The 21,897-nt window shown below is 48.9% G+C and overlaps 1 protein-coding gene and 1 long non-coding RNA gene across 3 annotated transcripts; one reads left to right on the forward strand and one right to left on the reverse strand.

The window, feature by feature from the left end:
- Window positions 1-101: 101 nt before the first annotated feature.
- On the forward strand, window positions 102-21,897 carry CFAP300 (cilia and flagella associated protein 300). 2 transcript variants are annotated; one of them, XM_047747271.1, is made up of 9 exons: window positions 102-276; window positions 879-960; window positions 6,839-6,913; window positions 10,502-10,724; window positions 11,248-11,289; window positions 11,799-11,965; window positions 14,980-15,152; window positions 20,081-20,147; window positions 21,192-21,897. In XM_047747271.1, the coding sequence occupies exons 1-9, from the start codon at window positions 167-169 to the stop codon at window positions 21,318-21,320; spliced, it is 1,068 nt and encodes a 355-aa protein (XP_047603227.1). In that variant the 5' UTR covers window positions 102-166; the 3' UTR covers window positions 21,321-21,897. The 2 variants fall into 2 exon arrangements, with proteins under 2 accessions (XP_047603227.1, XP_047603226.1); XM_047747270.1 differs by lacking the exons at window positions 10,502-10,724; window positions 11,248-11,289 and having other exon boundaries at window positions 112-276; window positions 6,839-6,914.
- Window positions 5,964-7,256, reverse strand: LOC125110230 (uncharacterized). The gene is made up of 3 exons (XR_007130529.1): window positions 6,930-7,256; window positions 6,142-6,525; window positions 5,964-6,060 (listed from the first exon to the last, which is right to left on the reverse strand). It is a non-coding gene; the product is annotated as an uncharacterized LOC125110230 (long non-coding RNA).

Here is a 21,897-nt window from a genome sequence, read left to right on the forward strand (position 1 = left end):
CCGCCCCCACTCCCCCACTCCTCCACCCCGTCACTCCCCCACCCCCTCCCCGCCGCGCCTTCCCTGCCCCAGGATCCGCGTGGCCCCGCCCCCTGCCTCACGAGGCGACGCCTGGCCTCCTCGTCTCCTAGGAAACGGGCCCCACTTCCGCTGAGCGAAGGGGGCGATGGCGGCCGGGGAGCCGGGGGACTTGGGCGGCTACTACTTCAGATTCCTGCCTCAGAAGACCTTCCAGTGTCTGAGCACCCCGGAGACCACCAGCCGGCTCCGCCAGTGGTGAGAGGCCGAGGGCAGGGCTGGGCGAGCCCCTGCCCGGCGGCGGGGTCCGAACCGTGCGCAGCGCCGCCTCCGCGGGGATGGGGAGCCGGGGGGCGTGCCGGGAGCGCGCCTCGCCGACGGCCCCGCGCTGACCTGTCTCCTCGCCCCGCCCCGCGCTAACTCCCCTGAACCCCCATCCCTCCGCTCCGGCTCAGGATCCCGCCGCGCGCTGGCCCCGGCCTGTTCCCGCCCCCTCCCGCCCCGCGCCCGCCCGCCCCCTCCCCCAGGCTGATCCCGCCCCTTCCCGCTCCGGCCCTTCCCTTCGCACCGCCTCACGCTGATCCAGCCCCTCTCGCTCCGCGCTGACCACCCCCCATCCCACCCCCATCCTTCCGCTCGGGCTCCGGCCCGGCCGCGTGCTGGGCCCCCGCATCCTCCCGCCCTCTCCCGCCCCCTCCCGCCCCGCACCCACAATGACCCTCTACCCGGACCCGAGCGCTTGCTGGCCCCTCCCCCAACTGACCCCGCCCCCGCGCTGACAGTCCCCGCCCCCTCTGACCACGCCCCGGTCTGGCCCCTCTCACCGCCCGCGCCCGCGCTGACTGCCCCCTCCCCTGCAGGTCCATGCTGGGCAGAGTGGCGGCGCAGGCGTTCGGCTTCGACCAGACGTTCCAGGCATACCGCAAGGATGACTTCGTCATGGTTGGTGTGAGGGTAGGGGGCCCTGGGCGGCCGGGCCCCGGCGGGACACGGGGGAGCTCACCGCGGGGGTACTCCCCGCCCCCCTGGCAGGCCGACAGAGGCGACCGCGTGGGGAAGGGGAGCTGCCCGACCGCAGGAGTTCGGGTGCCGTCGTTAGACCCGCAGGCACACGGGACAGGGTGCTCCGTCCGCGCTGCACGGGGGGCTGCGGGGGCTGCGGTGCGCGGTGGGGGCGTTGGGGGGTGTGCGCGCACAGCCGGGCACCGACAGCAGGTAGTCTACCGCGCGCGTGCGCGTGGGGAGGAGGGGGGGCCTGCAGTCCACCTGGGCCGGGTGAGGGCCGCAGAGCGAGCAGGGGTGCTTGTCCGGCAGGTGCCGGATCCAGGTGTCCGTGGGGGCGGTCCTCCTCCCACCCGCTGCAGGGGCTGCTGCTCCCTGTGGTCCCTCCAGGTGTCCGGGCCCCTCTGCTCTTTGCGCAGGATTGGCCACGGGCTGGGGGAAGGACCACCCTGCCCAGTGTAATCTCTTTCCAAATAAGGACAGTCTAGTCGGTGCCTGGGTGGCACAGTGGGTTAAGCCTCTACCTCTGGCTCAGGTCATGATCTCAGGGTCCTGGAATCGAGCCCCACATCGGGCTCCCTGCTCGGCGGGGAGCCTGCTTCCCCGCTCTCTCTCTCTGCCTGCCTCTCTGCCTACTTGTGATATGTCTGTCAAATAAATGAGTTTTTTTAAAAAATCTTAAAAAAAAAAAAAATAAGTACAGCCTCGTTCTGAGGCTCCAGCGAGGACAGAGATGGGGGTGGGGACGGGCGCTTCTCAACCCTTGATACAGGGTAAGGTGGTCAAACGTCTTTCCCTTTCCTGAAGATACTATTATAACAGTAAGATAACATAATTTTGTTATGACCGTGTGACATTTCTCGAGTTATCGTTAGATTTTTCATTCATACCAGCACTGGCTTTCAAATTGATAGAGATCTTTAAAATCAGGACTGTAATTCACTGAGTTCAAGTGCTACAGAAATTTCCTTATGAATCATCTATTCAATAAACGTTTGTCGAATGCTTAACTAGTTCCCTTCTGGAGGATGTTGAGAAGACAGAGAGACCTGGTCCCAACTTGCAAGGCACTGAAGCTGGAAATGTGAGAAATTCTCTGCAACACAGTAAAATAATTGCTACAGTGGAGGACACAAGGTGCCTTCCACACAGAAGCATCACCTAATGGAGGGGCATTGGCGTCAGGAAAAACTTCATGAAGAAAGGCATAAAACAAATTAGGGTTGTTCAACAGACACAGAATTCTTCAACAGATTCAAAATTTATCCATAAAGCACAACAGATTTTCATACCAGGCTATTTTTTTCTAAATTTCAGAATCTTCATGTTTATTTATAAATATCCCCATATTTCAGTTCAAAGAAATGTACCTAGAGAAACATTATTTTTACTCACATCACTGAATTGGAGGCCAGGGAGCATAGTGGCTCAGACTGTGGACCGGGAGGGAATCCGCCCTGAAGCTCATGAACCCTCGGGCCCCCTTGCTGGCCAGGAAGGCCTTTCCACGGAACTCGGATCTAGCAGTATGTCCCATAGTCCTGTGTTTCTGAACATTTCCCAAGATAGACACCTTTGTTTTCTGAGAGTTCCTAAAGCTGTATAAACTTAGGGCCAGAGGAAACCCAGATCCTCCCCTGATTTGGCCTCTGGCTGTCTGTTCAGATCCCACCACTGCCACAGCCTAGCTCTGTGACACCGGGCATGTCCCTTCACCACCTGAGCTTCCGTTTGCTGTTCTGCAAAATGATCCCAGTGCTTGGCACATAAATACTTTTGAGTATGAAAATAATGCTGAGTGTCTGATGGCTTATAAAGAAAATTAAAGGAGACTGGGGTACCTGGCTGGGTCAGGTGGTAGGATGTGCTTGATATCAGGGCTGTGAGTTCAAGCCCCATGCTGGGCATAGAGAGGACTTAAAAAATCAAATCTTTAAAAAAAAAAAAAAGATTAAAGGAAGTAATATATTCAGCAAAATGCTTGGCTCATAATAAGTAATATTATTAATATTTGTTTACTACCTTACAAAGTGTTTTTACTTTTTTTTTTTAAGCTCTTAGTTGAGAGAGAGGGTGAGTGCATAAGCACAAGGAGAGGGGAGGGGCAGAAGGAGAGGCAGAGGCAGACTCCCCGCTGAACAGGGAGCCCACAGCACTGGACTGCATCCCAGGACCATATCCCAGGACCACGGGATCATGACCTGAGCCGAAGGCAGACATCTAACTGGTAGAGCCCCCCAGGCGCCCCACAAAGTGTTTCTCTGGAGCAGTAGTGACTCGTGGTGCCAGATTGAGTTTCAGCGCCTCTTAGACATTTGTCACTAATCTTTACAACAGTCTAGTAAACTTGGGGTTTTGACCCCCATTTTTCAGCTTAGAAAACGGAGGCTCAAAATGGTTGAATAATTTGTGCAGGAATGCACAGCAAATGGTAAGACCCAGAGGCCTTGTGACGCAAGCTTCCATGTCATTTCTACTACAAACGCTCCTAACTGAACAAAGGGTATTGCTTAAACCTAGAGTTCCAGATTTAAAATGTTCCCTTTCAATTTTAAAAACAAATTTATGGGGACGCCTGGGTGGCTCAGTTGGTGAAGCCTCTGCCCTTGGCTCGGGTCATGATCTCCGTGTCCTGGGATCGAGCCCCGCATCGGGCACTGCTCAGTGGGGAGTCTGCTTCCCCCTCTTTCTGTGCCTGCCTCTCTGCCTACTTGTGATCTCTGTGTGTCAAATAAATAAATAAAATCTTTAAAAAAACAAATTTAGGTTCCCAAAGTTCATTTGTGAGAGAGTAAAAAGCTGGAAGGAAGGAAGGAATCGTTCCCTCCACTAGCATTTCCGTGGTCTCTGGATCTGGATGGAGGAAGAAGACCGCATGCAAGAGAGGGAAGCGGTCCAGGCTGGTGCTGAGAGCGAGAAGGCAGGTGGCCCGTGGCCCAGGCCAGGATGCAGACTCCCTGGTGGCACAAAAGAGAAGGCCGTCTTGGATTTGGTTTGGTTTGGTTTCCATGGAGGCACTCAGAGGAGGGTTCACAAAAGACAAGCTCCTCGAGATGGGCCCTGAGAGATAGGAGTTTGTTAGGTGGACAATATGGGGGATAATGGGAGATGGGTGGGAGGGTACGTTAGATGACCTATGCCGCGCGGAGGAGTGTGGGCTTTATCTGGCTAACAAGGAGTTGCCGCGAGGTTTTCCGGAAGCCAGTAACACTCACAATCCTGCCGTCACCTCAGCAGAGCTGTGGAGGGTAGCTTGTTAGCACTGAGTCTGGCAGCCGTGAGGCCGGCCTGGCAACTTCTCCTGCAGACAGTAGAGCATGACAGCAGCACAGGGATGGCCTGGAGAGCTGCTTCGGAGGAAGGCAGTATTCAAGGACTCAGGATATTGAGGATAAGGTGGGGGAGAGGGGGTTGCAGAGGATGAACACGTTTCTGATTGAGCTGACTGGGGTGGTAGATGATGCCATTAAAGCCACAGAACATGCAAAGAATAAACAAGAAAACTGAGTTCAGCTTCAGGCATTCTGATCTTGAAATGCACGAAGTGGCAATACCCTGGATTGTGGAATCTAAGATCCTGCTTTGAGTCTCAAGAGAGAGGTCCAGGCTCAGTGTGCCGTGTGGCGTTCTCCCCGTGGACGAAGGGTGGGGAGGAGACTCTTGCACATACAGCAGGGAAGCGAGTTAGACAGCTTTCTCAAGGTCTGCTCACACTTAATGGCCTTGGGCCACAGGGGCTGGGAGGGCAGGCCTCGAGCTGAGCACAGTGCTGTCCCATATAAAATTGGGTTCCTTAAGGACGAAGAGAATGGATGTTGGCTGAGAAGCCAACAATCTGCGGGACAGATAACAGAGTCAAGATTCTACTCCATTCCGTATGGGTGGCATATGATGGATGTACACTGAAAAATCTATGTTATATAAAAGAATATATTAATTTCGAAATACTTTTCCCAGTGTCACATCTTACAAAACAAGTTTATTCTAATGTCTACACGCACTTGGCCGTCCGTGTCTTCATTACCAGTGTGACTTGTGTGGCGCCATCTACTGTATTTCCGGAGCACTGCAGCTTCCCTGGAGTTGACACAGTCCCGTCTGGAGCCTCCCTGGAAATTCTGTAACAAACCGAAGACGTCATTTACATATATTAGGGCAGGGCTTTTTGGTGTTTTATTGGTGTTTTATTCTTTAGGTGCATAATTAGCCCCAACAACATAACAGCTATCATGTTGCTTTATTTGGGGGGTCTTTAGAAAGACCCACCTGCCTTGGCTTTGGGTCATTTCACGACAGCTCCCTTACACAGCTTCCATTACAATGGCCTATACAATTCAGGTTTAAGTCGATACTAAAAAGATTGAGTTGATATTCTTTCCCCCTAGGAATAATTACTAAATCTGAATTAAATTTCCCTTTTACTGATTTTTCCAGAAGACGTCTAAAAAACATTCAAAACCAGTATTAATTGAACTTAATCCAGGTTGTTTCTTTTCAAAATATATATTACACAAATTAAGTTAATTGCACAAATGTTCTTTAGCTTGTAAGGCTTTATAATGTTATAAGACAACTTGCTTTTTTTTGCTGAGAAGTAGTTTTGGGGGAAAGTTATATTTTTGTAAGTGGCCATATATGATACCTGTGAAGTGTTTACCTTTATCCCTCCACTGCTAGACTGTCAATGCCATTGAAAGAGGAATTTCTGCCTTGTGCAATGTCGGCGTTCACACTGATGTCATTAATCTTCATGCTGCCCACTTGGTCCTCTTCACTGTTCCCTTTCTCATTAAATAACATTCCTTCTGCCTGGAAATGACATTCATGAAAAAATTGCTGGGTCATCTGTGGTTCCTCCTCCTCTCTTTGCCCCGCCCTCCTGTACTGTCACCGAGTCCACTCCCTTCTCCACCTCCCTACCCCCTTCCGTCCTCTTGACTCACGGAGCATCAGACCTTCGTGGGTCTCAGCAGTACCTTCCCTCTGCACTATTCTCCTCGTAGCCCTTCAGGTCATTCTTCACACTGCTGCCAGAATGAGCTGTGAAAAACAGGACGGATCAAGCTTTCCTTGCTTAAATCTCTGTAGTGTCTTCCTGCTGCATTAAACCAAAATACTCACCCATTTAAATCTGCATTACATTAAGATTGAAATTTGTGACTAGACCTACAAGGTCAATGGCTTAAAAACCAGCAAACAAACACTCCTAAAAGGTGAGCACGCAGGCTGTCCTGACTTGGTTCCAGCACGACACTAAAAAGACTCTTTCTTAAAGGGGAGAAATTAGCAAGTTTAAAGTCTGTGAGAAAGGAAGGGACATCCCATTCGAGGAAAGTAGAGAGGCTCGAGGCTCGGTGTGACCAGAGTCAGAAGCAGGGATGGTCTGATGAGGTTAGAAGGTCAAAGCTGTCACTCTTCTGTGTGTCCCTTGGGTAGAATTCAGTTGCTGAAGACTTTTAGATGTAGCTGTAGTTGGGGGCGTGGGAGTGGCGATTCCTAAATTACCTGGGAAAACAAAATTGAAGATTGAAGAAATATATATAACCTCCTGCTTTTCACTGGAAATCGTTAGTTTCTATTTATTAAGTCCCAAAGATATCCGTACTTGGACATACAGCGTTGTTCATACTTGAAGATAACAACCTGAAGTTAACAAAACTTCGTTTCTTTATAAAAGATTTATTAGACATTTTACCCATTTAAAATTGTCCTCCCCAATTTGACTTAAATGAGATTTTATTATAGTTATTTTAGAAGTTAATTCTTGCTACTGTTCATAATAAATTACCTAACTGGCTTCCCTCAATTTGTCTTTCAGGCTTTCTTCAAAGACCCAAATGTTATTCCCAATTTGAAGTTACTTTCAGATTCTTCTGGACAGTGGATCACATTGGGTAAATAAAACTTACCGTCATCTTTTCAGATGACGTTTTATTATTGTGACACAGTTTTGCTCAGGCATTTCATTATCCGCATCCACACTGCAAGTAATGACGGGCTGGTTTGCTCACATCAGGGTCTCCAGAGAGTCCTTGCTCCTGTCCTGGCCTGACACACAAGTCTCATTCTCTCTTTGCATTCACTGGGGAAGTAGTTCTTGTGCCTTCTGTGGACCCTGCGAGATGCAGGGAACGGTAAGGGGAACTCCGGAAACTGGCCGACATGGACAGACCAGTGCAGTAGTTCACCAGCAAGAGGACAAGGGCATCATGGAAGATTCTACTGATGTGAGGGTGCCGCCGCCCCGTCTTTGGGGACCGAGGAAGCAGCTGCCACGAAGCATTCCTAAAGTAATACATAAAGCCACAGAAGACAGCCTTAAATTCTCACAAAGAGAATTTTATATATGTAATAATTTCATAGTACCTTGAAACGTAGCTAGAGATCTTTAAAGAAAATCACGCAGGGGTGCCTGGGCGGCTGAGTCGGTTGAATGTCCAACTCTAGATTTGGGCTCAGGTCACAATCTCCGGGTCTGGAGATCGAGCTCTGCGTCATCGTCATCGTCAAATTACCCAAACACTTAGTAACATTCAAATCTCTTAAATAGCTCTCAGGCCAAGGAATTAACCGGAGTTAATAAAAAAGGCTATTCTAAAAACAAAAACATGAACAGTATATTTCAAATTTTAGATTGAAGTGTTTTAACAATAGAACAAATTGTTGTTCCTTTTAGGAAGAAAATCTGGTTAGTAATGTGGCTCTGTGCTCAAGAAAAACGTAAGTGGATTTTAAATGAGATGGGTTGTTTTGGTAAATTCGTATATTGCGTGTTCACAGAATTCAAGTATTACACAAAAATTACTTAAAGTATTAGTCAAGACCAAGGTGACCAATAGTTCATGATGTCAGAATTCGTGGGTCACATTTTATTGCTTTTGGCTAAAGACCACTGCAAAATTTATAAAGGAAAAAGCTGGTACAGTGTGATCTTAAGAGTATTACACAGTTAAACTATCCAAGCAGATGTACCCACCAGTTCAGAATCTTCAAAAAGAAATCATCAGAGGCACATGTCACAGTGTTTATAAAACGTGTTTGGCATAACTTCAGTCAATTCCTTTATAAAATAAGCTTCGTTTAGAAAAAAGTCAACCTTCCCTTGAATTGGTAGACCCTTCACAGAGCAGTGAGACAGTACCGACTTTGGTCCTGGGGTTTAGCAAAGGCCCTGCGACAGAGCGCTTCTGAAATTCCACATGCACGCGGCAGAACCAATTAGAGGGCCTCCGGCAAGGGGCCAGGGACGCAACGTTCCAAGTCCGAGGCAGAAGTCTCCAGGCGTTTGCAAGGGACCTTCTGGACCTTCTGCCAGCTTCTCTTTGTCTGAATTATTGACCGTCTTCCCTCTTTTTCCTCTGCGGGCCTTTAGAAGCAAAATAAACACCTTTTCAACGTGAGAGAGCAGACATTCTTCTAGCGGGCAAACCGCTTTGGAGAGCGTCCCAGCCGGCTCTGGTGCCTGGCCTGCTGCTGCTGGGGCTGCTGGGGCCGCTGCGTCCCCTCCGCCAGCGGCCATGGCCCTCTGCTCACGGACACGCTGAGCCCTTTGCCAGCTGACGCATAACGGACGCGTCCTCTGTGCTCAGTGAAGGGTGTCACAGTCGCTCCTCCTTTAATTCCCAAAACAAGTCTGAGAGGCGTTATTGTTATTATAAATCCCTGTTTCACCAACACAGGGTCAGATTTGGAAGCTCAGTCACTGGCACCGTCTTAAGGCTGGCTGGGCTCAGCAGAGCTGAGAGATCCAGGCCCCAGACTTCCAGACCCTGACCTCTGCGCTCTCCTGCCTCTGCCATTTCAGGTTTGAGACAAGCACTGTCAGAAAAGCAAAAAATAAATAGGAAACCCCCTGTGTATGTTAATGCTGGTATCAAGGGGAAAAGTATGTTCTTCACTTCGTGTGTGATCCTAGCAGTGCAATACGGATCTTGCAAATGCTGGAGATGGAAGTTTACTGTATTCCTGTGTATTCCTGTGTATTCCATAGCATGTGCTATGGGCTGAATTACATCCCCTCCAAATTCTTGTGTTAAGCTCTAACCCCCAGTATTACAGTATTTGGAGATGAGGCCTTTGGAAGATGATTATTTGAAAGTGTGCAGTGGGAACCGGTTGGGAGGCTTTGAGTGCCTCCCAGCCCAGATATATGATGGGAAGCTTGATCCCGGTGAGGTGTCGAGCAGGAATGAGGACCTCGTATCAGAAGCAGGAGGAAAGACAGCCCATGGAATGGTAGAGACCTTGGCTGGATGATGATGTAGTGTTTTGCGGAAGGTAGAACTTGGAAGTGATAAAATTGTGTGTTTAGCTGAGATCTCTAAACCAGGTGATGTGGGAGCTGCCTGGTTCTTCCTGGATGTTTATAATAAAGCAAGAAAGGAAAAAGATGGGTTGAAGAAGGAATTGTTAAGGAGGACCCAGAGCTTGAAGATTTGGAATATCCTCAGCCTTTTCATAGTGTTAAAAAAGAGAGAGAGAGGGATTTGTCTGGAAAGAACAGAGGCACCTGGATGACTGTGTGACGTGGAGAGAGTGCACGTAACTGGGACTCACCCAGCCACTCCAGCAGAAGCCCGGGTTCGGGGTGGGGTGGTGCCCGCAAAGACGCTGCCAGTGTGAGGGACGGGACAGACCATAGATCCTATGGGACCAGACCAGGGAGCCCCTGGGCTGCAGACACGGCTGTTCTTCAGGAGCACAGAAGGGCTGAAAGGCAGCTCAGGTCCTCAGGGCCAGCCTCCGTGTCAGGAACACGCGGAAGGGGACACCTCAGAGGCTGAGCCACCGTCCCCAGCAGGTCGGGAGGGCAGAGCATTGAACCAAAGGAGAGTATTCTTGAGGCTGAAAAACGTCAGGAAATTTCCCTTGCCAGGTTTTGGGCTTGCTTGGGACCATCACCCCCTTTTTTTCTGCTTCTCCTCTTTGGAATGGACGTGTCTGTTCCTTGTCTCCCTGTCGTATTTTGAAGCATGTAACTTGTCTGGTTTCGCAGGTTCCTAGCTGCAGAGGAATTTTGCACTGGGATGACTGACCATCCAGTCTTGCCCATATCTGATTGAGGGGATCTGTAGGGGAGACTTTGGACTCTGGACTTTAGGCTTGGTGCTAGAATGAGGTGAGACTTTGGGGGCTGTTAGGATAAGTGCGTTTTGCATGTGAGAAACACATGAGTTGGCAGGGGCGGGGGGAGAGGCGGAATGCTGTGGACTGAATGGGTATCCCTTCAAAATTCAGTTGATGACGCTCGGACCCCACCCAAAGCCCCCATCTCAAAATACCGTTGCGCTCGGGAGTTAGGACTACAATATGTTTTTGGAGGATATAATTCAGTCCATAGCAAATGCTCTTTCTATGCTTCTGATCAAGTGGTTTGAATTTAATGACGTTTCTCGCCGTCCAAGTCCTCCTGCCACTCGCCCCATCAGAGCTAGGGCATGTTTATGAACATGGCCTCTTGCCCAATGTCAACCCCTCCTCCGCTGGCCCCCAGCCGGTCTCTGAAGACTGGATCCACGCACTCCTGCTCAGACACAGTTCCTGTCTCCAGACACCCATCATGCCTCCCACAAGCCCGGCTCAGGACTGGAGTGAGGCAGCAGGTCCTGGCCGGACTCTGGGTGGACAGCCAAGGAGGAAATGCGATACTCGCCAGCGCTACTCTTCTCAAGCTCCAGCTCCTCCTTGCGTCGGAGACGAAGCACGTGAGTCAGGGAAAGGGAAGACGGAGGGCTCCCCCACCAAGGTATGCTGTTCTAGGGAGCACCTGCAAAGAACATCACCACCCCTTTTCAGCTGAGGGCGTGTGCACTCGCACATGAAAGACAGAAAAATTGGGGCGCCTGGGTGGCTCAGTGGGTTAAGCCTCTGCCTTCGGCTCAGGTCATGATCTCACGTCCTGGGATCCAGCCCTGCATCTGGCTCTCTGCTCAGCAGGGGGCCTGCTTCCCTTCCTCTGTCTCTGCCGGCCTCTCTGCCTACTTGTGATCTCCGTCTGTCAAATAAATAAATAAAATCTTTAAAAAAAGAGAGAAAAATTGATTCACTGAGACGATAATAAAAATATTCTTTTTAATCTCTGTGTCTTTCTGTAATTTAGAAGAACCTCTAATAATGGAAAATCCGTTCCTAAAGGACACATTCAGGAAATCGGCTTGGGGTGGGGGAAGGTGTGGAGGGGGAGAACTATAGCTACAAGGGAAAATAGACAAAACACTGTGGTTGCAGATTTCTCTAGTTCCAGCCTTGTGATGACTCCATCAGGGCCTGGTCTGAAGCTTACCTTGACTGGGAAAAGCTAGTTTTCATAATAAATGCTGTAAATGAGATCACAAGGGAGAAATTTTTAAATGAAGAGAAAAAATTTCCAGACCTCAGGACTTTAGAAACACCCGTTACTTTAATTAATTAAAGTTTTTGTAATGTGAATTATAAGGCATTGAACATAATACAAATGCAAACTCATTTCACAATCTGACCTATGGCTTGAAAGTGATGTAAGAACACGTACCCAAAACCTGTATCTCATGCTCATGTGTTTCTAATTTACATGTCCTTCACGCAGGCCGGAAATACTGAAATTTTGTTACAGACTTTTAATGATTAGTCAAAATGAACAAACTACAAAATTAGGACTTAATAAAATCCCTAAACTTTTAAATATATCAGGATATATGTCATATTTGGCTACTTAGAATTTCTGCATGGTGGTACTTATTTTGGGAATAACTTAGAATACTAAACTAATTTTTATATCTCTATAAAATAATATTTTTCAGGAACTGAAGTGAAAAAAATTGAAGCTATAAATGTTCCTTGTACACAGCTTTCCATGTCATTTTTTAACCGGTTGTATGATGAAAATATTGTACGAGACAATGGACATATTGTTAAATGTTTGGACTCTTTTTGTGATCCCTTTCCTGTTTCTGATGAGTTACGAAAAGTAAGTATAGATTTTTTAAATTTCACTAATGGAATTTTATTTCAGGAAATGCTTAATGTCAAAAACTTTTGCCTGCCTAAAATACATAATCTCTTTTCAACAATAATGATCAGCAAGGCATTCGTGGGACTTTTCCTATCGACTTAATTATTTGTATATTTCAGTTTTCAACCGGATGCTACTGACTTTTTTTTTTTTTAAAGATTTTATTTATTTATTTGACAGAGAGAAATCACAAGTAGGCAGAGAGGCAGGCAGAGAGAGAGGAGGAAGCAGGCTCCCTGCTGAGCAGAAAGCCCGATGTGGGGCTTGAACCCAGGACCTGGGATCATGACCTGAGCCGAAGGCAGCGGCTTAACCCACTGAGCCACCCAGGCGCCCCTGGATGCTACTGACTTTTATGCGTACAGGCCAGAGATGCTGCTAGACGCCGTACAAGGTGCAGGACGGCCCCCACGGTGACTTCTCAGACCCGACATGTCAGTGGTGCTGGGGTCAAGAGATCCCCTCAATAGGGGGCTCCTAACGTATCACATGAACGTGTAAAGACATCCCTGTAGTACTAATCCTTTGATCTCACTGGTGAGATCAAAAAAGCCATTTGATTAACTCATTTCTGTTTTAGTGAGAGGTGTACTGAACTTGAATCAGAAGACCTAGATTATTTACCTAATTCCTGAGTTATTATTCATCAGATAGTAGCAACATTAGGCAAATCACTCACTATCTAGAGCCGGAAGATCCTGTCTGCACCACACAGTATTAAAATGCCCAGGCAGGGGAGATGGGGCTTCTGGGTGGCGCAGCGCATTAGGCTAGTGGGTTAGTCTGACTCTTGGTGCCACTCAGGTGCTGGTCCCAGGGCTGTGAGATCGAGCCCCGCATCATGCTTCATGCTCAGTGCAGTCTCAAGATTCTCCCTCTGCCTCTCTCCCCACAGTGAATAAGTCTTTTTAAAAATGCCCATTTGGAGCGCCTGGCTGGCTCAGTGAGAAGAGCCTGTGACTCTTGATCTCAAGCTCATGGGTATGAGCCCCGCGTTGGGCATAGAGAGTACTTAAATAAATTTAAAAAAAAAACAACTGCCCACTCTATCTTCTTTCTGAAATTATTGAGATAATGAGTTGAGAAAGCATTTAAATGCACTTTTTTAAAAGTGTGAAATGTTAAGATGAAACGTATTATTGTCATCGTTATTTTAATTTGAAGAAAGACTACAAAGTGGTTAAAAATTAGGGTTGTTTTTTTTTTTAAGATTTTGTTTATTTGACAGAGATCACAAGTAGGCAGAGAGGCAAGCAGAGAGGCAGGAAGGGAAGCAGGCTCCCCCCTGAGCAGAGAGCCCGATGCGGGGCTCCATCCCAGGACCCTGAGATCATGACCTGAGCTGAAGGCAGAGGCTCAACCCACTGAGCCACCCAGCACCCCAGGGCTTTTTTTTTTTTTTTTTTAAACCAGCCTCTGCTGCTGGTTTCTCCTCTTTCTACCGCGGCCCGGGACGTGCCTCTCGGTGGGGTCGCATGTCCCGTCCGGCTCTGCTTCCTTGGGGCCCCACGGGTGTCTGCTCCTGGGTGTCTGCTCCTGGGGCTCTGCCTGGGCACGCGCCCCTCGGAGTCCAGGCACCTGCCCCCGCTCTGGGGAGCCTCGAGGCCACGGCCTCTCCCTGCGCCGCACGTCTGTCTTCGGCCTCTCCAGGAGCCGCCCCATGTTCAGGCTGTGCCAGACTCTGCTCTCCGGCCTGTCGCCCCTCTCTGCGGCTGCCCAGTTCCTTGCTCGTCGGCCATGGGCGAGGGTGTGACCTGGCTGCGCCCTGGCTGAAGAACACGAACGCAGGCCTCCAGCGTTAGGCTGAGCCTGACAGCCGCAGCGCCCGTGTCCCCTTGCCAGACAACCACGTGCTTCCCCGTGGCGGGGTGGGGGGGTGGGAGGGGGACACAGCCTGGCTCCTTCAGCACCAGTGGCCTACCCTCCGAGGGCCCTGCAGCTGCCGGCTGTGCTCATGGGGAGGGGCAGAGCAGCCAGCACGGGCACTGCTGTTCCCCATGTCCCCAGAGTCCTCGCGCTCCTGTATCTTCAGATTATGCGGCCCCATCAGTTCAGTGAGGAGAGCGGTCCCTAAGGAGTGTGTGGCTTCATCATTCCTGAGCGCTCTGTCACTCGGGTTAAGCCAGATGTTTGGGTAGCTGCGAGCCGGGGGCACCCGGGAGCCCACGCGGGGACCTGTCTTCTCAGGGTGGAGATGGGCTTCCACAAACTCATGGTAAGTCACTGTGCATGGACAGCACCACGAACTTGATTGTGTTTTAACGCCTCTTGCCTGGCAACCTTGTGATGCGTGTTCGTCAGAAACCCCGGTGTAGACGATTGGAGGAAAGAAGCATGGTGTGTTGCGCACTCATCCCTCGTTTGTAGCTGCCAGGTCAACAAGCGAGTCAGTTGTGTCACGCCCCACGGTACAAGGACATCACCCCCATCTCACACAGTCCCACTGTTTGTTGAAGGAGCTGGCAGGGTCTCCAGAGAGCAGGAGTCGGTGTAGACGGGTGGTTGCAGGAAGCACAAGCGTGAGCAGGCTGGGGAGGCCAGGCACACGTTCCAGGGGGATTAGGATGCCACCACTGGGGTGGCCTCCAGATTGAAGTGAAGGCTGTAGGCCTTACAGGACGGAGAGGCTTGTTCACTTACTTAGGGCTCCTTGACTGCCCAGAACTTTCCTGGCATGTCCACGCTAGCAGCGCAGTAGCACAGGGACTAAGGACAGAAACGAGTACGGAGGAGCAGAGCGGAGGAGAAGGCTTAGATCGCCTTTTACTCTTTCCACTGAGCCTCAGGACGTCGGGGGAAGATGGAGGGAGGACGGGAGCCGGCCTCACAGATCACTCCTTTCCATGGTTCCGATCGCTTCTTAAAATAGGCCTAAGATTATCTGTAAATGAGTAAATTGGGACTTCTGAAAACAAGACTTAGAACCTCAGATCATGTTACGTGAAGATGAATTTTATCATCGTCCATAGGTGCTGCTCGTGGAAGACTCTGAGAAGTATGACATATTCAGCCAACCCGACAGAGAGGAGTTTCTGTTCTGTCTTTTCAAACATCTCTGCCTGGGCGGAGCCCTTTGTCAGTACGAGGACGTGCTTCCCCCGTATCTGCAGACCACAAAGCTCCTCTACAAAGATCTTGTGAGGTAACGTGGCCAGAGCGCAGCGGGCACATCGTGGGTGGCGGGCTCGCCAGCGTCTGCTGGGGTCCCATTAGCTCCCGACTGTGTGAGCACGGCGCCCTGGGGCCCTCCCACGGCCACCCACTGTCCCTGCATCCCTGGCAGACCAGCCACCACATGGCGCCTGCCCCCGGGCCTGTGCGGGGCTGATGCTCACCAGTGACGGTGGTTCCCAGGAGGGGGAAGGATTCCCGTCTGGCCGCAATGTCAGTCCAAATCCCAGTCCGTTTGAGGTATCCTGCCGGGGAGCTTTTTTCTTTTTGAAGATCAGACTGGGGTAAAAACTTTATAAATCATTTGTTTCCACTTTCATTGGGTTGGGTTTTCAGTGATGCAGACCCTGCTTCACCTTCACAGGCTAAAACAATAGGAACAGTGAAAGCAAAGGGTCCCAGGTTTAGTTACAAAATTTTACTTTCCTAGGAAGTCAGCAAAATTAGCTTCTCATCGGACTCTTGACTGTTGCTTATAATCACCCCAGTTGTCACTTGTGCTCCGTGTGCCTGACGACTGCACAGCAAACTGCACGATTTCATTGTCTTGCTTTGTGCTTTGGATATGATTTTATTTTTTTTTTAAAGATTTTATTTATTTATTTGTCATAGAGAGAGAAGCGAGAGTGAGCACAGGCAGACAGAGTGGCAGGCAGAGGCAGAGGGAGAAGCAGGCTCCCTGCCAAGCAAAGAGCCCGATGTGGGACTCGATTTTAGGACGCCGGGATCATGACCTGAGCCGAAGGCAGCTGCTTAACCAACTGAGCCACCCAGGCGTCCCTGGATATGATTTTAGAAGCAGAAATTTTTTTTCTTTAATTTTTCTCTGATTTTTGTGAAAAAGTGACTGTATTCATACATAAAGATGGCGAAAAGAGTGATGTTTGAAACAGAATTCAGAAAAACATATACATACTTCCATTCTGAATATTCTGTCCTTGTCATTTGCAGCTCATGAAAACGTCAAAGCTGGCTTCTGGCACCGCCTTGTAGCGTGCCTCGTGCTGCATACACACGCACACACCCACATGCAGCCTGCTGCCTCCGCAGCGTGCTCGGCTCCACTGCTACACGAACTGAGGAATTCCTCACCACCCTGCTCCGTGGTGGAGGGGATTCTGCTGGGGGTGTTTGAAATAGAAATAAATGCAGACCAACGACCTTGAGAAACTGACATTTTCCCCAGCGTCCCCTTCCCTGGATTCTCATCTGTGACTCACTCCTACGCTCCTTGGTGCTAAGAACACGTACGGCTCTGGGGGGTGGGGGGGACAGCCACTTGTCAAATTAAGAGTCAAAACACAGAGCATCTTACGGAAAGAATAGGAATCGAGTCCACAGAATCATTTTAGCAGGCAATGGGCAGGTGTTAATTTCGTGCACGGAACCAGGCTCCAGAGAGACAAGAGGAGCATCAGACAGTCTTTGACCTTAAGGAGATTATTAGAAACTAACATATCATAAAGGAATTGTTTAAAATATTTCATAGGTAAAAATGTTATGAAATCAAGTGTTCAGTTTTGTGTAGGCAGATCTTTGAAGCTCTTGATACTGCAATAAATGCCCCAGAAGTGCGAAAGGGGAGATTGTCAGAGTGGCTGTGAGCAGTTGGGGAGATCTGGATGGGATGGAGCCCCCGAGGCTGGTGCAGAGAAGGACAACCTGTCCCTACCCTGGCTCCCCAGGCATCACGTCCCAAGTCACATTTACAGCATTGCTCTTACTAGAGAACCACTAAGTATTTCTCTTGATCCGAGTTTAAACATGCTTACGAGTTTTGTTGCTGAATGAGGAGGAGATGTGGAATTGTCTTCCCAAAGCAACTTTGGTAGAAAGTTTAGATTAGAATAAATATTGGCTGAAGATGGTGGAAGTGCCAACGCCAGGCAGTTGGATGGATTAGGGGGTCACAGTCCCTTCAGAGCTCTGTGAGTTTGCTTACCCCTCGCACCGCCTGTGGCCTTTCTCACTTGAGCTGTGCTGACTTGGGTCAGGTGCCTTGTCATTTGGTTAAGGGGAGGACAGAGCCTGGGTCACTACCACTCTTACCGAGGGATGTGGCAACTCCAGGTGCTATTGGTAATTTCAGAATCCTGAGCCACATAATAAACAGGTTGTTTGTACCAAAGACAGACTCGTTTTCTCCTGTTCCTTCCCTTGACTTTTGGGGGTTTTCACATTTTTTAGAGACTGTCTGCTGTCTTTCTAACTGTACGCACAGTAGTGACTGTACCTCATCTCCCCTGTCCCGGCAGAGAAACGTCACCACCAGTCCCCTCCGGAAAAGCCCGTCGAGCTGCACGTCTGTAGCGCCACTGGTGCACCACAGGGCTGGGCGCTAGCGGTCTGGCTCACACGGAAGGCTCGAAACGTTCTCAAGATGTTTTTCCCTTCTCCGTTATTACGTGGCCTATAAAATAACACTTGTTAAATGTCCTGGGAAATGCCTTCTCTTCAAGGATTATGGTTCTTCTAAATAATAAGGTGGCACCGGAGAACCATTTCGTTAGAGAGCGGATGACCAGTTGTTTCCGTCCATTCCTGGAACGTGGGCGCAGAAGTGCTTGCGAGGTGACTAGCGCTGCCTTTCCCTTTTCGGCCTCCAGTATCAGGCACACGCTCCAGTCAGAGATTTTGGAGAGGCTTTCTAGACTGCGCGTCTGCCCCAGAGGGGACATTGCAGGGTTTGAACTGAGGGGCTTGGACTGTGGCTTCCGACGGTGGCGACACGGAGGAATTCTTGTTCCCCCAACTGAGCGGCTCCGAGCCGGGTCCGCACCATGTGCAGGCAGCGCGGGATCCCGCCTCGGAAACGAGCATCGCTGATCTTAAGAAACCGCTCATTATTTTCTTTCTAAACCATTAGTATAAACACACTTTTAAACAGAACTCTAGGGAAATAGTGTTCTCGCACCCTTGAAAGCTCGCTGGCCTGGAGGGAGGGGCTGAGCCCCACAGCCGGGGAGGCGCTGCTGTGGGCCTCCCAGCCTGGAGCCCGGTCGGTATCTTCCAGTTGGCGAGGCGATATCGGGCAGGTGATGCGCTACTTGAGCTGTAAAAAAATAAATTATTTTAGCGCTACTTTAAAGTAAGAGTAATACAGGATCAGAGGAAATAAAATGGAATAATACCGTTTATTTCTGTTAGGAACCAACTTCTAATAACGTCCAAATCGTAGATCCTTTTTTGTAAGTAACACAGTTATGGTGCGTGTTGGTATGTTTGAGTGATTGTTAAATACTAAGTTTTCTTCTAAGTTTATTTGATAAGCATAAACTTTTATAAGGGATTGTTTGGGGCTTTTTGGGTAATAGTTTTAAACTGGGCTGATTTGCATACAGTAAATTGGACAAACCCTAGTGTACTTACAGCGTAGTGAATTTTTATGTCTTTACTCCTATAACCACCTGCAGGTTAAGACTTAAAATCAGTTCTGACCGTAGCTGTGTTGTGTTTTGATTCAGGTGTTACGTAGCTGTGTACACTGTCAGTGTTTTGTGCATACTGGTTACAGCCATCCCCTGTGTAAGCACAGAATCTGGAGTGTAATCTTCGGTTTTTAAGCAGTCTGTGTTAAGCATTTGAGAAATAAAAGAAAATGACATTGGGGCTCTGGGGCAGCTCAGTCTCTTGAGCGTAGAAGAACTCTCCACCTCAACTCAAGTGTCCGGCTCAGGGTCGCCAATTTAAGCCCCATGTCGGGCTCTGCGCTGGGCATGGAGCCTGATTTTAAAAAGAGAGTGACTTCAATCCATGTCATAGAGATACAAGGAAATTAATTCCATGATTCCTGGGTTTAAATTTGAATGGAATGTTTTCAAGATAAAAACTGCCTAAGAACTTTGAACCCAGAAATGAGTGGAATCTGGCCACCAGTAGGGGCACAAGCTGACACACACTCACATGCACACTCACACTCCACACCACGCCCCTTCCTTCTCCTCATCTCTCCCTCCCTGTTACTCTTCATGTGTAGAGAAGGAGAAGCAGTACTTGGGTCTCTACAGTGAAAAAGACAGATGTCTTCTGTTAAGTGTCACCTACACGTGACCCACGTGAGGCGTGCCATGTGTCAGCGAGTGCAGGGAAAAGGACGGCACGCCATGTCACCTGACTGTGCTTCCGGAAATAAATGCCTTAAATACCTTGCTTAACTTCTCAGGTTCTGTCGTCTATAAACTTGGTAGAATAGTGCCAACCCAGCCCCCCAAGCTGCGCGACCTTCACACGAAGTCCAGCACATAAGGGCGTTCGGCACATTGTGAGGCGTCTGAGTCTCTCGCTGTGGCTCATCCCCCATGTCCCAGCGCGACCCCCACCACACATGCCACCAGCCGTCTTCCATGGGGAGACAGAGAAAATGACTGTCGCTTGACAGTGCATAATCTGTATCTAACAGTGCTCTTCATCCCGCTCAGTTCTCGGGGAATCCTCACAGGAACGGTGGCTTGCCCACGTCACATGGGAGAAAAGTGATGTCCAGGGGGCTGGTGCCGCCCAGTGTGCAACGGTCACTCAGGGGCCAAACTGCCACATGCTCTGAGGTGGTTAGACCCAGAGTGCACGTGCTCGTACCTGCCCCGTGCGGCTGTCTACACTCCAATCCCACTCCTACCAGCTCCTCATTTTCTAGAAACTGTCTCTGGCCTGGGAGACCTTTCGTCATCAGAGCGCAACGCTTCCAACCGTCCAGGTTCATTTGCTGCCATTCGGCTGGGTGACCTTGCCCCGTCCTTGGATGAAGCCGCAGACGCCATCCGTTTCAAACCCATCTGTGTGGACGTTATCTGTTTGTTATGTAGGAATAAGAGCACCCGAGTACTAACACAGACCAGTATTTTAAGTGTCTCGTGCCAGTGCTTGCTGTATTTAAAATGTACCCTTTTCCCCCTACTTTAGTGTTCGGAAGAATCCTCAGACCAAGAAAATACAAATTACTTCTTCCGTCTTTAAAGTCACGGCATATGTAAGTGCGGAGGGGGACTCGCAGGCGATCAGTTGACGGCTTGTTACTCAAAGGGCTGTTTCAGCGGCCATGACACAGCCCCTTCAAGGTTACGCCTGGGAGAGAAGGCGAGGGTCGTTAGTGCTTTGTTAAAAGTGAAGGTTGGTGAGGTATGCTTTCTGTGGAGAGTCACCCAGACTTCTCCCCCTCCTTTCTGTTGTCCGCGGCTGATAACTGTCCTCACGCACCCGTGTCTGCGAGTGGGATGGAGTCGGACATGGTTCTCTAGGCTCCAAGCCACAGTGCAGGTGGCAAGCAAATAAGAAGGCCCTAAATGCTTGAAGTCTAGGGCCCTACAAAGATTATTTGCATATTTGAAGCAGTTTCTAAGTTCCGTTCCTTTATTCAATCACTTAACAAATATTATTGACCATCTATTGGGTATCAGCTACCGTCTTGGGCTAGGGCACTTTTTGTTGGTAAACAAGAGAAACGTAATTGCTTCCTTCATAGTAGGGAAGGACCACATTCTGAAGGAAAGCAAAGATAGAAGAACATTGCAAAATAGAAATTTTTGCAATATGACACTTTAAAAACACTTTTACAAAAGATAAGATTTCCTTTTGGGCTATAAAATCCTTAGGGTCAAGAATTATGTGTGTGGTACAGTAAGTATGTACAGTAAACTGTTCCGTCAACAGATATTTTAAAGTAGCAATTTTTTAAAAAGATTTTATTTATTTATTTGACAGACAGAGGTCACAAGTAGGCAGAGAGGCAGGCAGAGAGAGGAGGAGGAAGCAGGCTTTCCGCGGAGCAGAGAGCCCAATGAGGGGCTCGATCCCAGGACCCTGGGGGATCATGACCTGAGCCGAAGGCAGAGGCTTTGACCCACTGAGCCACCCAGGCGCCCCAAAATAGCAATTATTTACTAAATTACTGTCAAAGATTTGATATATGTTTCATGACATTGTAGCAGAAAATACAGAATAGTCAAATATGTTGGCTATTACTTAAATGTCGTCACAGACTAAGTCATCTATAATGTAGCTTTATCTCTTTCAGGACTCCGCTGGCGTGTGCTACCCTTCGACCGAGAGTCACGAGCAGACCTTCTCTTACTTTATTGTGGATCCGATCAAGCGTCATGTTCATGTTTTATACCACTCTTACGGTGTGGGGGAAATGTCCTAACACTGTTCTTTCAGAGTCTCTATTTTGATACTGTTTTATATACCAATTTTTAAATTTAATGCCCATTTATAGGTAAACATTTACTTTGCAAGTTAATTCCAGTAAAATACAGAGAACCTGCTTGGAGCAGAAGGAAACGAATACCAAGGTACCTTCCTGTACGTGTATCTGGAGCTGTAACGTACGGACCGAATTCCATCCCGAACACAGTCGACACTAGTGCAGTTGTGGAATTTTTACAGAAAGTTAAAAAAACTAAAAATCTAGTTCATATTTGTTGCATTAAGATTCACATAAGTCCTCAATTTTCCATGTGTTTTGTTTTAGAAGCCAGTTAGTTGTGGGTTGAAAATGTGGCGGGAAACCTGAGATTGCTCTATTGATCATTAATATGAACGGTTCGCTTTTTAAATCTGAGTTTCATTTCCTTACACTTCTTTATTGCATAAAGATTTATATCTCTAGGGCTGTGAAGTGCCTCACAATTCCTTTGCTTCATTTGTCCCACTTAAGATCCTTAATAAAAAAGTAATGTTGTGAAAGTCATCGCCAACTCTGCCGTCACATAACAGAGCTG

The sequence above is a fragment of the Lutra lutra genome, chromosome 10, assembly GCF_902655055.1.
Source record: "Lutra lutra chromosome 10, mLutLut1.2, whole genome shotgun sequence".
NCBI lineage: Eukaryota > Metazoa > Chordata > Mammalia > Carnivora > Mustelidae > Lutra > Lutra lutra.

What these genes read in the sequence shown, in the direction of transcription:
- CFAP300 (XM_047747271.1), top strand. Translation starts at nt 167, where the DNA reads ATGGCGGCCGGGGAGCCGGGGGACTTGGGCGGCTACTACTTCAGATTC. An exon ending in ACCAGCCGGCTCCGCCAGTG is followed by an intron (nt 277 to 878) that starts GTGAGAGGCCGA and finishes CCTCCCCTGCAG; the next exon opens with GTCCATGCTGGGCAGAGTGG. An exon ending in GATGACTCCATCAGGGCCTG is followed by an intron (nt 11,290 to 11,798) that starts GTCTGAAGCTTA and finishes AATATTTTTCAG; the next exon opens with GAACTGAAGTGAAAAAAATT.